This window comes from Coenobita brevimanus, chromosome 81 (assembly GCF_032717465.1).
Source record: "Coenobita brevimanus isolate Jiangsu-jjx chromosome 81, ASM3271746v2, whole genome shotgun sequence".
Classification (NCBI taxonomy): domain Eukaryota; kingdom Metazoa; phylum Arthropoda; class Malacostraca; order Decapoda; family Coenobitidae; genus Coenobita; species Coenobita brevimanus.
Genome location: NC_137034.1, coordinates 2,145,780 through 2,162,154, shown reverse-complemented (window position 1 = coordinate 2,162,154; position 16,375 = coordinate 2,145,780). Strand labels below are relative to the sequence as shown.

Below are 16,375 nucleotides of genomic sequence, written 5' to 3'. Positions count from 1 at the left end.
TTTAACTAGACAGGACTGCACAAGATGACTATTCTCACAGTTTGGTTTGTTTTTCGTATTTTGCTGCTTTATTTATTCACTCTAGTTGACCGTTAAGTACATGTGGCGATTAGGGTTGAAGATAAACTTATATACAGTCAATCTTACACAGACCTCAAGCTCAGGAGGGTTTGTAAATGCGACCGTCTGGAGTGGGAATATGATCGCTCTCGGCGGCTTCTTAGCGAAAGTCTGTGGGTCTCGTTCCGCGCTGTCCAGCAAGGTAAGGGTAATAATACGTGTATGTATTGCATTACTTATTCAGCATTCTCAAGCAAAACCTCACCACTGTGCTATTTAAAAGGAACGGAACGTGAGGAGAGAGGGAGAGAAGCAGGGAAGGACGGAGGGAGAGGGAGAGAGAGGAGGAGGAGGTGGTGCCACGGAGAGGGGGAGATGGAGGAAGAGGAGGAGGAGGAGGGGTAGGGGTGCCAGAGGAGGTAGTAAGGCAAGGGAGAGGTGAGAGACACGTACGAGAGAGGAGGAGTGAGTAGCTTGAGTGTACATTGTAGTACGGGTGAGAAAAGAGATGATGAGAGACGAGAACAGAGGGAGATGAGGGGGGCGGGAGGCGAGGTTGGCGGAAAGAGTGGGGGCGTGTGAGGTATATGATGGAAGGAGGAGTGTTTTGGTGAAGATTAAGTGTAGAGTGTGTGTGTGTGTGTGTGTGTGTGTGTGTGTGTGTGTGTGTGTGAGAGAGAGAGAGAGAGAGAGAGAGAGAGAGATGTTAGAAATAACGACCTCTGTTAGATTGTCCAGAAAAAGTTCTCAATGTTCTCTATCATATGGGTATCTTTGGCAAAAATTCCTCGATCGTGTAGAAGAAAGTCACCATCATCATCATCATCACAGAACAACATTGAGAAGGAAAACGATATTCTCAAGAGGGGAATACTCGACAGCCACCACCACCACCACCACCATCATCATCATCATCAATATCAGAAAACAAAACTGAAAGGAGAAACGACAGGACAACTCGAAAACCATCACCACCACCACCATCACTGCCATCATCACCATCGTCATGACCCCATCTAAAGATGTAAAAATATAGGAGCATCAACAATAAAAAGAAAGAAAGAAAGAGGAGAAAGGAAAGAAGGAAAGAGGAAAGGAAGAAAGACAAGAAGAAAGGACGAAAGAGGGGCAGGAAGGACGAAAGGCAGGCGGAAAAGACAGAAGCAGCAAAGGCCTTCAGATTATCCAAAAGGAGTACTCAATATTCTTCGTCATGTGGATATCTTAGGCAACAATTTCCCGCCGTGTCCAGACCGGAGGGAAGAGAGCAGATTGAGTTACCCCGGCGTTGAAACAAGATTACTTTCCATGTTTTAGTAATGCGTAGAGATGTGTCCTGGCCAATTTCATTTACAATCAGATTTCTTTTAATACGGGCCTCCCTCCTTCTTCCTGTCTCGTCTCTCCTTCCACTCCTTCCTCTCTCTCTCTCTCTCATTACGTCTCCCTTCGACATCCTATTTTTCCCTTCCTTCCTCCACAATATTTCTTTTTCTTCTCCCTCCCTCCCTTTCTCTCCCCCATTTCCCCCTCGCGGTCATTATTAGCCCTTCATTTCTTGCTTTTCTCCCCTCCTCTCTTTTTCTCTCCCTCCCCCATACGATCTCTTTCTTCCCTTCCATCTCTCCCACTATATTCCTCCCTCCTAACCCCCCCTTCCCACTTCCTTGTCCTTTTCTTCCCTCTCTCACACCCTCATTTTCTATTCTCCCTTCCATCATACTGTCTTTTTTCCTCCCTTCCATCCTGGCTCCTCCCTCCTTTCTCCTCGCTTCTCAAGAGGGAAGAGACGGAATGGGAAGCAGAGAAGGAAAGGAGAAAAATAGAAGAAATGAAGGAAAAGGAATGGAGGAATGAAAGAGGGAAGGGCGTTAACAGAAAGATGGAAGAAGGAGGAATGAGGGAGGATGGAATGGAGAGAGCAAGGAGAGGAAAGAAGATGGAAGTGAAGGAATTGGAGGAGGGGAGGAAAAGGAAGAAGAGAAGAAAAGAGAAAAGATGAAAATGAGGAGGGGAGGAAGGGAAGGGCATTGGAGACAGGTGGAGTCATTATTAGACAGAGAGGAGAGAGAAGGGAAAAGAGAAGAAAAATAAGAAAGAAGGGAAAAAAGTAAAGAAAAATAGAGAAGAAAAAATAGAAGGATAAAGAAAGAAGGGAAGAAAAAGACCAAAAGGAAAATAATAATAAAAAAAGGAAGGAGAAAAAGGGAAGGACTTGGGGAAGAAGAGATAGAGGGAAGAAAAGGGAAGGAATATACGGAAAAGAAGGACGGAGAGGAACAGGAAAGAGAGACTCGGAGGAGGGGGAGAAAGATGTGAAGGAGGGAAGATGATGGGAAGGAAAGGAGGGGAAGAAAAAGAAGGGAGGGAAGTGGAGGGAAGGAAGGGCGTGGGTAGAAAGTTGGGGTCAGGAGTAGAGCGGGAGGAAGGGAGGGAGGGCATAAGTTTACCCTCAGAATCTTGTACAATCTTATCTCATTAGTGGAGGTCTAGCCCGCTGCTGCCTCTCCTTCGCTTTTATGCGGCAAATATTCCGGTTTTCAATTACTCTCGGTGAGCAGAAAGGTTGTAAGCGCAAGGAAAGGGAGGGGAGGGGTCGAGTCGGCAAGGAGATGAGCGGGTTTAATTCTCCTACCTCCTGTTTTATGGCTGTGTTTGTGTGTTTACGGAAGACTTATCGTGCTTAATTCAGAGAGTATGTAAAGCTGCTTTCTGATTAACTAGGGACTCCAAGGATTAACCCAAGATCCCTTCAAATTCATGCCCCGTTTTTCCCCACTGAGTCATAAAAGATACGTGTTTAATCATAGAAAGCGAAATATAAGCTAGTAGAAGATCAGGCATAGTATTCTCGGCATTTAAGAAGCTCCTTAACACATCTTCCTTACCTATTTATTTTGGGATACGGCTGGCTAATATCGTTTTGTATGTTACTGATGCAGGGTATGGTGATATGAGAATTATTTATGCAAGAGGATGACAAGGTGTAATAAGCAAAATGAATCGCTTAGGAAGAGGTGTTAGAGAACTTAACCGACGAGAATACAAGCACAAGAATGAAGGCAAGAAACGGGAAAAAGAGTTCTCGTTAGAGGTGCATCATTTTCATCCACTCCTAAAAAAACTTACCTTAAATAAAATACAACATTAGCCTGTGGGGAAAATTCTTACATTACCCTACATAAAAATAAGAGATTATCAAGGGTGTTTACAGGCAGAGATGAGGCCCCTCGGAGTCAAAAGGAAAAATAAAGCAAGAGTGAAGAATATATTAATTTGGGTTGTTGCCTTCATTACCTTGGCGTCTTTTCTTATGAATTTTTTTCTCAAGACAAGTTTTGGAGAGATTTCTTGAACTGGAAGGGTTAGACATAGCCTTCATTAACCCCTTCACTAATGGAGTTCAATCCTAAGTTCAATTAAACCATCTAGCAATAACAAAAATAAAATAAAGACTATCGTAATAAAGCAGTTGTTACTTTTGTGCCTAATTTTGTCATGTCCTTTAGCTAATAACCCGATTTTAGTGTAAGGTCCCAAAATCAAGAAAATGGAACTACAAAACTAATATCTTCGACAATTTTTCGAAACTTCAAAATCCAAAATCTAGTTATTGGTATGAGCTTTTGTGACTCCGAGGGCCCCACTCTATTAAAAAAAAAAAAACTATCAGGACACACCCATCTACCATGCTGGACTATCAAACACCCATACAATTCACGTAAATATAGTACAGAAAAATCACATCTATAGAAAACAAGCACATAGAATGGATAATCACACATAAATATAGAAAAGAAGAATCACATATAGAACAATCACACAAATATATCGACCATAAAATCACACGTATAGAGCAATCACACACATATACGACGGAATCATTACCACATACATATATTAGAACAGACAATGACATATATAGAGTGAGAACAGAACATCAATCACATACATAGAATAGAAAATAACAATCACATATAGAACAATCACATATAAAGTATAACACAGTGCAAAGCAATAATGGATGGGGTAATAAAAAATATATTTAAAAAATTCCACTTGCCTGAACGCCTTGTGAAGAGACGATCAAAGACGATATAGACTGACAAGGAATCGTCCTCTCATTGGGTTAGGAGATCTTAACACCTCTTCCCCAGCGATTTATTTGTGTCTGCTATCCCCTACCACAAGGATTAGAGGGGTGAACCAGGAGCGAGTAAAATTGTTTGGTGTTAGGGTAATACAGAAAATACCTTGTGTGTTACAGATGAAATTATGTAGGTATGCTGATATACTGTAATTAAGTCTACTATGACCAAACTAAAGTCATTTTACGTTAATTGGAATAAATCGTTGAGTTCTTCCTACCATGAGAGGGTTAATATGCAAAAGTAGTATCTTAGAACGTGGCGATACGACGAAATGAATATTTGACACTCAAGGCTACTGTAAATGACAGAGGCTGAATGCAGATGTAATAAAACGATAGACTTATTCTGATCATGAGAGGATAAATATGCAAAATAATTCGCTTAGGAAGAGGTGCTACGATGTCTCATACACCCAAAGTCCCCACATCAACGACAATATTACTCAAAAAAAACAAAACCTTTCTCCAACATCTCCAACTTACCGAAGAAGGTATTGTGCTGCCAGGGTGACCCCCCGGCACGTAAAATTGCCCCCAGCCAACGCCCTTGCGCTGTGTCTGTGTGTGTGTGTGTGTGTGTGTGTGTGTGTGTGTGTGTGTTCTGGTTTCGCAGCGCCATGAATTGTTTGTGGGAAAATATAAAAGTCATACTCGAAAAGGCCGAAATTTGTACCTCAAAATAAATATTTAAAAATCGTCATGTGGGTATAATTTTCCTATCATTTTCTTATTTCTTTCTCAAAACTATACTTCTATTTCATTTTAATTTAGAGGAAATTTCGAGAAATCTTGCCTCCGGTACACATGATTTATTTGGTATAACACTTCAGTATGATTTTTTTTTTTGCTGTTTATTCTTGCTACTTTGAAATTATTATAAAAATCTGGGGAAAAAAACTCGTATTGAAGTGGTTAACGAAGGCTATACCTAACCCCTCCAGTTCAAGAAATTTAATCTTAGTTGAATAAAATCGTCTGAATCTTCCAAGACAAAAAATGAGAAAAAAGTCACATTATTGAAGTGTTTAACAATTCGACGAGAGGAACTGCTAAAATTGTCACCTCTCTATAATTTCTTGTTGTAGCGAGAAGATAGGAAATGTTTATGACTGTAATTAATGTCTGATGTGTTTACTTTGTCTGCACGTTATCCCTTTCTCCACATTCACTGTGCTTAGTCAGATATTTGTTATTCTATTGTACTCACTCCTCGCTGGATATGAGTCAATTATAGGGACACTGATATAATTATGATACAGATACAGAAGTTGATTTTTTTTTTTTTTGCACCATAATCTCAATGTGTAATACCATTCACATACATATAGTAACAAATGTCTGACTAAGTTAAAGGCTGATGGAAGTTACTAGCATTCAGGGTGACAGGTTGAGTGTAATTAGTTTTCCCTGATTTTTTTTTTTAATAATTTATCGTCGCTGGACTATGAAAAGAAAATAGCAGTAATGAAAAAGGATGTTGCTTTTCTCCTCATTTTTGTCACTCCCACGACACTGCAGTAATTTCCATCAGTCTTTAAATAACGCTAAACAAAAACTTAAAATACGATGAGATGCATAAAAGACAGTGGCTTTCATTTCCGAGGTTTATTTATCACTAATTTCCCACATACGTACAGGAAATAATCAGAACGTCTCTAACTCAGTAATATACAACAAAACACAACTTGTCTCTCTTTAACTAAATTATATGTGAAGGAATATACAAAGAAGAAGAAAGAATTAAAAATGACAATGGAAACAAAATAATGTACAACATAAAGGGTATATTTGACCGGTTTTTAGGTAATAGGCTGTACAATAAGCACAACAGACATTTAAGACTTAGCTTATAAACTTGTGGTCATGAAAAATAATAATAATAATTATAATAATAATAATAATGATAATGTACAACGTAACACGGAGGCGACACCGCTAAGACGTCAACCTCCTCTATGTACAACAGAAGTGAGGGTATACCAAAGCTCATTTTAACACCATCATCTGCTAAAATGGACAGGGCCGTACCGATGTGGTCCATAAAATGATTACAACAATTATTATTAATGTAAAAATATAAGGAACACTCACATACACGGTAATATCAAGACAATCACCACCACTGCGAGATCCAGGCGCCCTAGCTGTACTCTTAGTTTATTATTACTATTATTATATCATTACTAATAGTATTTCAAATATTCACATTCAAATAGGAACTTTGCGATTCATTTCAGTTATATAAATAATTTCCAAATAAAAAGCGAGGAACCGTTCATGATATAGTGGTAGTAGTCAACTCCAGTAATGCGAAAAAAATGAAAAAATAAAATGACGGACCCAACGTAAGAGGAGTGTCTTTAACAGGGAAATGATAAGTATGTGTAACACCATTTTTTTAGCGCCTCACGCTCAGGCAGGCATAACAAACAAACAGGCTCACTGATCGCTATTCCAACAGAAAGGTTAAAAAAAACATACTCTGGTGTCTTACTGAGTTATTGGTGCCACAAGACTGACCGGTTCAGAGGGGTGGCGGTAAGGGTGAAAACCGCCTGGGTACAGCACAGGATAACCACCCTTACCGCCACCCGCCCGGAACTGACCAATCACTGCTGATGCTGAGTTCACTGTGTCCGAAGCTGCCGAAAGCGCCCAACTGCAAGCCGTGTCCTTAATGGAATCCTTAAGTTATAGTTCACAAGCACCAAACAATCCACGCATCGGTTTTGAACCGCACAGAAGTGATATGGAAAAAGTATGGATAAAACTTGGTGAGGCAGGAAAATCAATCACAAATCAAACCAGCTTCTTGTGATATATTGGTCAAAAACATGATTTCGGCAGTTTCGGACACTGTATGGTAAAACCTACCTATCAGAAAAAGTCAAGGTGTCACCCGATGTTGTCAGACTGATATCAATGTGGTCTACAAGGGACAACAATTATATTACAGAGTCGTTCCACAACAGACAACGACCCTCTGGTACAAAGCCAGTCGAAGCTGGGAGGAACTCTGTGACAGACGCAGGAAAATACAAACATACAAACACACTTATACGTACAGTTAAATGAGATCACACTGGCGGATTAGAGCCTCGTCAGCACTTCACCGGAACCTCACTTGGCATGGAGGTGAGAAAGACTGAGAGCGACCATCCTCAACTCAAAGGATTGTTACTCAGTCGTGATATTAGCTATAAATTACTCCTGGGCTATTCTCAGCTCAAAGCCGCCAGTGTTGCCTCATTACGTTGCTGCACTGGTGAGGGAGATCTACCCACACCACACTCGCTCCCTGGCCTAGCTAGGAGCGAGGCGGGGCGAGCTCTAATCTCACCCTCACCCGCTAGACTTGCTTCGTTCGGCAAAATATGTGCGAGGTAGAGTATGGGGCTTCATCGTGCCGGGTTCTAGTGTTCGTTTTTTTTATCCATCCGAGCTTACGTCACCGAGTTTCTAAGTAAAACTTCACGCTGTAGAGGACGTGAGGCCTCGTGTGTAGGCGCCAGAGAGCTGTTATTCCCTTGTACAGGTACACTCATTCCTAGCACCAGCACCAATCCTCACGCCTTTCATGATCAAGCATCCTTACTTAAGCTCCAAAATATTACTTTAAAAAATTGTCATGTTAGCGCGTTGCCACGAACACTACAACCCAGTGGTCATGACTTTACATCTGACAGTTATTACTTCCCTTGGATAAAATGTACAATATACATACATTGCATGAGGGGGACACCGAACGCTCTTCTCATAACTTGTCTACTTTACACGTGGTGTAGGATCAAGAATGAAATGTGTTGTCTTCCTCTCAGTTTTCTGGTAAAGAGGTTGGGTAAATTGGAGGGTATGGGAGGGCGGGGAGGAGTCTTCTTAGTTATCAGGCGTCACAAAACTGAACACCCCTTCGTGATAACCAAAAGGGGGAGTTATGTGCACCAAATGCTTAAGAGCGGATGTCGTGTAGTGATTATGTAGCACTGGAAACTTAAGGGGGAGGGAGGGTTTGGGGGGTTTCTTAATTACGGTACTTTGCTTTGATTGACCTTTCGTCTGGGGGTCGGCTGGCTGTGGAAGACTGATGAGGAATCTATGGTCGATATTTTGTATTTAAGAGTCACTCGTGGTAAATCAGGTGTGGTAGATACTGAGAGTCCTCCCCACTACTGACACCGCTCCCACGTCACCAAGGCAGGGGCTAAGGAACTTGTACTTTTATATTTTCTCTCTCAAAAGGAAGCATAGAACTTGATTATGCCTAGAAAGAAATAATAAGACATCCCCTTAATCAGCGACGGAAGGAGCCATATCGACGTAGTGAAGGGTTATTTGCGTCTAGAAGTGAGGGTGTGAGGATGCACGCTAAAGCCTAGATACCGTTTCCTATAAGCAGAACTAATGTAAAAGCTATGCAATTTTACAATTATTTGATAATCAACTGTATTAGTAAATGATTAATCTTTTAATTTACTTAGAAATCTGCTACTGATTGTTTTGGGGTTTCATCATAACGCTAATATTAGTGAAAATAATAATTATGCGTTCTGAAACATTCATCACGTGATTAGCATAAAAAGTGGTAGGAACATTAACTAGTATGTTAGTATACAGCGTTATTCAGGTGTGCGAGTAATCCATTTTTATCTTTAGGGTACATTCAATTCATATGCTTTGATGCGAGGTATTGTAGTGTTTCACCATTAATAGGATTTATACTCTATGATCTACCAACGTGACGCTCAGTTCTAAAGGATTACACAACAGTACATAAAACCAGCTCTGGTGAAGCTTGTAAGACCTCAGACTCAGAGTAAGGCCTGGTATCCGGAACTTTCGTAACTTTGCAAAAAATGTCATCAGTTAACATCAACCAACACATAAGCAACAGATTTTCTCTCCATGAGAGGGCTGGTTACATCACATCCTTACGTCCCCGCGACCTGGGCTTGGGCTTGACACAGACACAGATGAGAGGGCGGGTCCGGACAAGCGTGACTGAACACAGGGTGAGGCCAGCAGCAGCAACACCGACAAGCGTGACGCTGCCAGGGAGGATAAAGCGTGACAGGGCCAAGCTACACTGAGGCTAGCCCCGGCCAGGCCTGCCCGGGGCCGCCTGCAGCTGCTCACTAGCCGGCCGGGCCCGGTGTGGCGGTGGGCCTGTGGTAGTGAGCGGGAGCAGGAGGAGGGTGGTGAGGCCCCTGGCAGCCGTGGTCGGGGGCAGCGGGGTAGGGCAGGGTAGCGTGCGGGCGGCGCTGGGTGGAGTGCAGGCGGGACGGGCAGCGGGTGCGGACAGTAGTGGGAGGGAGGGGGACCGCTACTCACCGGCGCCGGCCATCATGGCGTGCTGTAGGAGTGGGTGCGGCGCCCCCTGCAGCCCCCCGAGCCCCATCTGCTGGTACATCTGCTGTAGGAGCTGCAGGCGACTCAATTCGTCGGTGCTGCTGCTACCACCAGGGCCACCCTTCTTGTCCTCCCCAGCGACACCTGCGGCAGCTGGCGGCGACCCCAGCGCCATCAGCTGCGCCATCTGCAGCTGGTGCGCCAGGCCAGCCGCAGGGGTCAAGGACGCGGGCGGCCTCTCAACATCTACAGGCAAGGAACTGAGGCTGGTGTTCATGCTCGCCGCATCACTTTCCTCTTTCGCCTTTTCTAGGAACATTTTCATATTTTCGATATGTGAGCGCGTGAACAAATGGTCCTGAATAGAGTATTTATGACTGTACTTAAAATTACACACTTTGCACTCCTCTGGTGGCTTGGGAACTTCTGGCTCTGTGCCCAGCATTTTCTGAAGTGCCAATTTTGCTTTCTTTTCCTTCGCCCTCGCATTTTGGAACCACACTTGCACCACACGCTTGGCTAGCCCTATCTCCCTCCCCAGCAACTCACACTCTGCCATGGTTGGGGTCTTGTACTCTGAGAACACACTCTTCATTACTTTGACCTGTATAGCTGACATTTGTGTACGGAACCGCTTGTTGGGCGTGGCCTGGCCATGAGCTTGTCTGGCGGAACTCGTGGTAGAGGAGGCGGGGGAGGTCGGGTTACTTTCATGAGAGTTAACGGCAACATCACTTTCCTCCGGCTCACACATGTCTAAGTGATAATTTTCTTCATCTGAGTGGTCATCTAGGTGATCGTTGGTTGAGTCCAAGAGGGAGGAATCAAAACCCAATGGCCGCACCAGATCTAAAGGTTTACTGAGATCAAGAGGACTCTCACCTTCCCGCCGCGTACCATCTGAGGACAAGTTGACATCATTCAGGTAACGCCGGATTGCCTCCTCGTGGTACATGGCTATCGAGTCTTCCGGAACTTCTGAGGAGAAGAGAGAAGAGGGCATGACTTGAGAGGTGGGAGCAGTTAAAGGAGTTGAAGACAGGCCGAAGTTCCCAACACCAGAGTCCTCTACATCAGGCAGTGCATCAATATCCAAATCTCCCTTAGAATATTGATCCGCGTGCTTAGTGGAAAGGTGCGACTCAAGAGCAGACTTGACTTTAAAGATAGCAGGACAGAAGGGACATTTTTTGTTAATCACTTGTGCATGAGCTCTAAACTGACCTTTCCTCTCTCTCGCTCGAGTATTCTGGAACCAGACTTGGACGACCCTCTTCTTGAGACCCACCTCCTGAGCGATGGTCTCGAGCATCTTCCGTGACGGGTTGGCCTCCATCTGGTACTTCTGGTAGAGGTAGTCCAGCTGTTCAGGCAGGATGGTGGTTCGAAGTCGCTTGTCCCTCTGGCCCTCGGTCGCCCCAGTCGTACTCTCACGTTCATCCTCACTCTCGTCTGCCTTGCGCTTTAGAGGCGAGGCAGGGGGTAAGAGAGGGCTTGGTTGGGGCTGAGGGACGGAGGTTGGCGGCTGGTGCTGCTGTAGTGGTTGTGACTGTTGTTGCTGCTGCTGCTGTTGCAAAGCAGTGAATGGGGAGTCTGCACCCTTGTTGAGGAACAGTGCAGGGTTCATGAGGTGGACAATCTGGTGTTCTCGCCATTGCTCAAAGCGATTAAAGACAAGGCTGCACTTGTCACACTGCAGGGCGCTCTCTGTGGGCTTGTTTTCCAGGCCACCTGACTGCTGTGAAGATTCTGTTATACTTGAATGATTAGAATTATTTTCGTCATTATAAAGTGCTGCAGCTTGTGCTGCAGCTGCCTGAGCCTGGGCAGAGCGCTTAGCATCTTCCTCCTTGAAGCAATGAGTCTTTTGATGTCTAATGAGCTCATAATACCTCTGGAAGACCAGTAAGCACTTTTTGCACTGGTAGTTGAGACCTGGAGTTCGAGTAAATCGACCAGCTCCCTCATCGTTGGGGTCCAAAGGGGGCTGGTTCTCATACACTTTACGTGCCTTTTGTCGTGCGTTCTGGAACCACACCACGATCACACGTGGTGATAGATTGAGCAGCTTTGACAAGTATTCCAGATCATCATCCTTGGGGTATGCATTGTTCTCAAAGAATTCTTGTAGCACCTTGATCTGGTAGTCTGTGAAGCGGGTTCGGTTGGCTCTCTTGCCAGTCGCAGAGCAGGAGGAGGTGGGTGTGAGTGGTGGGGCAGACAATGGTGTTGAAGGGAAGGGTAAATGGGGTGGCGTGGGACTCACACCTGAGCTTGGGGGAATAAGGCCAGAACTAGGAACTGTGGGTGGTGTGTGAGGCAGTTTGTGGGCCAGCATGGGGTTGGTCTCGAGCTGGGAGGTGATGAGAGAGGTGAGTGAGAGTGACGACTGTGGCGGGGTGAGGGATGAGAACGACGAGGTCGCTGTCAGACCCAGAGGGGATGATGATGCTGACGATACTAACTGAGGTCCACTGCTCACCTGGTGCTGTTGATGCTGAGCTGGCAACAGTGGTTGTTGATCTCGCTGTAATGGTTCCGATTGTTGCTGAGCCTGTTGTGTGTGAAGCGGTGGCTGGTTATTCATATCCACTGACCCACCTAAGCCATCCCCATTCTTTTCTTGTACTCGGCTATTGTCTTGATTAAGACTAGGAACTTTGTTGTGCGGGGATAAGGCTGCGGCACGATCAGAAGAATGGTGTTCATCCTGCTCCTTGGATACCCGCTCACTGGCTCTCTCCTCTTCCCGGGCGCTGTTCAGTGCCACAATCTCACGTGCTTCATCTGGGTTGAGTGGCATCACCTTGGCCTCACCTGTCTTTTCATATTCCTCCAGGTTTAGTGTGGTGGACGGCGGGATGCTAAAATTATAGGGTGAATCTTTGCTACGCTGTCGTTCTTTGAACAAAGTATTGCGAAACCAATGTTTGATTACCTTGGGTGGGAGGCCACTCTGCTTGGCCATGTCGTTGATCTGCTCCTCTGTGGGCGAGTTGTTGATGTCGAAGTGGCCACGCAAGATCTTCAGCTGTTCATCTGTGATTCTCGTTCTCGCTCTCTTTTGTTGAGCAGCAGCAGCAGCAGCAGCAGCGGCGGCGGCAGCTGCAGCGGCCTGCTGTTGTTGTTGCTGCTGCAGTAATTGCTGCTGCTGCTGCTTCAGGAACAATGGAGCATCAGCTGGGAGGCCACCTGGCCCTGAGGTTGGTGGCCCCTGCTGCTGCATACTGGCCAGGGCCATGGGGTCAAACATGTGTGGGGGCAGCATGGGGGCAAGGGGCGGGTGCAGGTTCATGGCCGCCAGAGGGTTCAGCTGCAATGGTATACCTGCCGCCAGCCCCAGCCCTGCCATCATCATGGGGTTGAACTGCATCTGCTGCATTTGTGCTGCTGTCAGTGCGTTCAGGGCTGCTGCCATCTCTGCCATGGGTGGTGGGACGTTCATGCTGCCCTGTTGGTCAGTGGCAGGGGAGATGGAAGAGGCAGTGGAGGTGGAGGTGGGCGTGGGCGTGACCCCAGGAGTAGGCGTGGCACGAGAGGTGGGCGTAGCTGCGGCGTCGTTCCTGCTGCCTGACTCAGCCTCTTTCTCTCTCTCATCTGAAGTCCCCTTCTCTCCCCCCTGGACGACCTCCGCGTCCCGGCCTCGCTCCTCATCTGTAAGAGCAGAGGGATCGCTGCTAGAGCAGTGCCGACTAGCATTGTACTCTTTACGGTACTCATCAGAGAATTTCTTAAGATAATCAAAAGGTACATGTGACTTATGAATTTCTTCTAAATGGGCTTTTAAAACCCAGATACTAGAAAATTTCTTAAAACATTTAGGACATTTAGATTTACTTAATTCTGGATACTTAGGATTCAGTTTGGTTTTAGTGTCTTCAGAATCCCCTTCTTCAGGGTCTTTTGATGGACATGTTTGTTGATTTTCTATATACTGAATAACTAGATCAAAGCCAAAGCTCTCTAATAAGTGCTTGTGTAGGCGTGAAGACTTTCTGAAAGGTACAGTGAATCTAGAGGTAGAGAGAGACTCTATGGAACATTCAGATGGAGAGAGAGAGCGATCGTGGGGCTGAGTCGGGGGCAGGTGGGAGGCAACGCAGAGTGCGGCCCAAGCGGCGTCCAGAGCAGCTGATGGGCTTGTGGTTGTGCTGCTGCTGCTGTTAGCACTGCTACTGTTGACATGAGAAAGGAAAGCTAGGTTGGGTGGAAGAAGGGCGCAGAGCACAGCGTGCTGTGCCCCTTGTTCCGCCGTGTTCCACACGCAGCCACAGCGTCCACAGCTGCCCTGGGCGGCGCTGCCACTACTACTAGATGGGGAGATACCCTGATGCTGGGAGCCAGGAGGAGTGGTGTGGGAGTTTGATGGGGAGCGGGGAGTGTGGGTGTCGTGGTGGGCAACAGACAATGGTTGGGGTGTGGTGGAAGGAGGTGGAGGTGGTGGGGGTGGGTGATCTATTAGTGGGCGTGAGGGATCAGGAAGGGGGGTGGGAAACAGATCTGGTAGGCGGGTGGCGCGGGTCTGGTGAAGCACTGAACGCAGGTGAATATCTAGGGTGGACTGCTGTGAGTATGCCACGCGGCACACATGACACCGGTAGGGCTTATTACGCTCGTCCTCCTCTCCCGCCAAACCACTTCGTTGGGGAGCAACTTGCCCATCAACCTGGGGTGTGGTTCGACCCTCTAAGCTGCTCGAGTCAGTTAGGCCATGATGAATATTGGTACTAGAAATACTGGTACTATGAGGTCCTTTGGTCTCCTTTTCCTGCATAGCTTTTTTAAGCTTGTGTAAATGACTGACTGAATTATAATGTACAAGCAGAATATTTTTCTGCGTGAAAGACTCCTTACAAACATCACATTTATAAGGTCTATTTGGATCCAGATACTTCTCCATTGGATAGGTAAGTTTTTCACCCCTGCGATGTAGGAGAGTTTTTTGGTGTGCAGTGAGGTAGCTCTGCCTAGTAAATGCGACCCGGCACCGGTGACACTTGTAGCGTCTAGCCGGGTCGGTGTAATGGTCGAGGGCCAGTGTGTCTGAGTTGAGGTAGTCCTCTATGGCCTGTTGTTGTGGGGGTAAGGGTGGTTCTTCAGGAACCCGTGCTATTTCCTCTATCTCGTCCCCTTTATTAGATTCTCGCCGTAGCAGTGCAGTGGTGTTGGGGTCGAGGACAGGGCCCGCCCCTGCTCCCACTGGTGCCCCCACTATGGACGCCTGAAATTGCTGTCGTTCCGTCGCTGTCAGCTCTGGGTGATCGGAATTCACATGTTTTTGCAATGCTGCCAGTGAACGAAAGTTACGATGACATAACAAACATTTGGTGGAGTCTCTGATAGCATGATACTGAGCATGTAGTTGCAGCTTTTCAACAGTTTTGAACGCAAGGGAGCACTGCTGACAGCGGTATTTGTACACGTGTCGCTCCGACACTGCAACAGAGGGCCGTGGAACCGCACCGTGTATTTCTCTGAAGTGACTATGTAGCGCCTGGGCAGAGGGAAAGTACTGATTACAGCCCTTCTTCCAGCACAAGTAACCCGGCCCACGGGGGGTTTCAGTGAGGGGGGTATGTCCCGTGGCCGCCTGGTGTGCCACGAGATCGTCTATGGAGGAACACGGCAGCCCACACACTCCGCACTCCTCCTGCTCCCGGCCCAAGCCCCGCTCATCTCCTCGCTTACCTGCTGCACTTGATGACTGATTCTCTTCCTGCTTGATTTGTTGCCTCTGCTGCAGATGATCCTGCAGCTTCTGTTGCGATTCGCTCTGATTATGGTCGTCGTCGTCATCGTCTTTTCTAGTGGCAGCACTGAGTCTGACGAGCAGCAAGAGGCGCTGTAGGCCCTCGGAATTAACCGAGTGAACATTGATGGCATGCTTCTCCAAGGCGGACATGTCCAGGCAGGCTTCCTCACACAGCGGACACCTCAGCCCTGCCTTTTTCTCCCCGCCGTGCTCAGCCTCTACGTGCTGCTGCAACCCCGACTCAGACTCGCACGTGAACTGGCAGAAGGGGCAGGCGTGCACGTGATCTGGGGAGCGACCGGAAGGCTCACACTTGGGTTCCTCTGTGGATGAAAAGAAAAGAGAAAAGAAGTGTTAAGTGGATCATCAAACTCGTTCTCTCGCAAATATTTCCATACTTTACAATAAATGATAATCTTCATATATAACCATCCCCACTGCGTCATCTTTTAAATCGCTCTTGCTGTCCCCTGGCGATTATATTCAGCTTTAGAAAGAAATTTTGAAGGGAATGAGTTAAAAGGCCTCCGTTAACCCCTCCTCAACCGCAGGTCTTCCCGTAACCTGAATAGTGTCACCTGGAATAGGAAGAATAAAGGAAAAATACACACTGGTTTGAAGGAGTTAAATATAATATCTCAAAAACGATCACCATATGTCTCTCATCTACCCTACATTTTACTAAGATCATTTAATTTTACTCTTCAACGAGCTGGAAATTTCACCCTATGTGCTCATTGACATTATTAGTTTATTCTCACTCCCAAGACGATTATATTTATTTTACATGATATTTTTATTTTCGAACTGGAGGTGTTAGTCTTAAAAAAAAAAATAAAATCGCTACTTTTGCGTTAAGCTGAATAAACTCGTCTGGTTGTGGCAAGAAAGAAATAAGTCACTGGAGATAACGTGAAAGGGCAGGGGCAGGGAGGGGGAAGGGGCAGGGGAGGGGAAGAGAAGGAAAGGGAAGGGAAGGGAAGGGAGGGAAGGGGAAGGGAGGGAAGGGGAAGGGAAGGAAGGGAAGGGGAAAGTAAGGAAGGATGGAAGGAAGGAAGGAAGGAAGG

General features: G+C 46.2%; 1 protein-coding gene across 3 annotated transcripts in view; it reads right to left on the bottom strand.

Moving 5' to 3' along the window:
• Positions 1 to 5,814: 5,814 nt before the first annotated feature.
• Positions 5,815 to 16,375, bottom strand: part of zfh2 (Zn finger homeodomain 2) — a 107,767-nt gene continuing 97,206 nt past the window's right edge. The window contains exons 3-5 of one of the 3 annotated variants that reach the window (XM_080279914.1): positions 15,245 to 15,631; positions 10,781 to 13,210; positions 5,815 to 10,534 (exon numbers count right to left, since the gene is read on the bottom strand). In XM_080279914.1, coding sequence (XP_080136040.1) covers positions 9,531 to 10,534; positions 10,781 to 13,210; positions 15,245 to 15,631 — 3,821 coding nt within the window. In that variant the 3' untranslated portion in view covers positions 5,815 to 9,530. Of the gene's footprint in view, positions 15,632 to 16,375 lie in introns of all 3 variants that reach the window. The other 2 variants (XM_080279913.1, XM_080279912.1) reach the window with 2 other exon arrangements.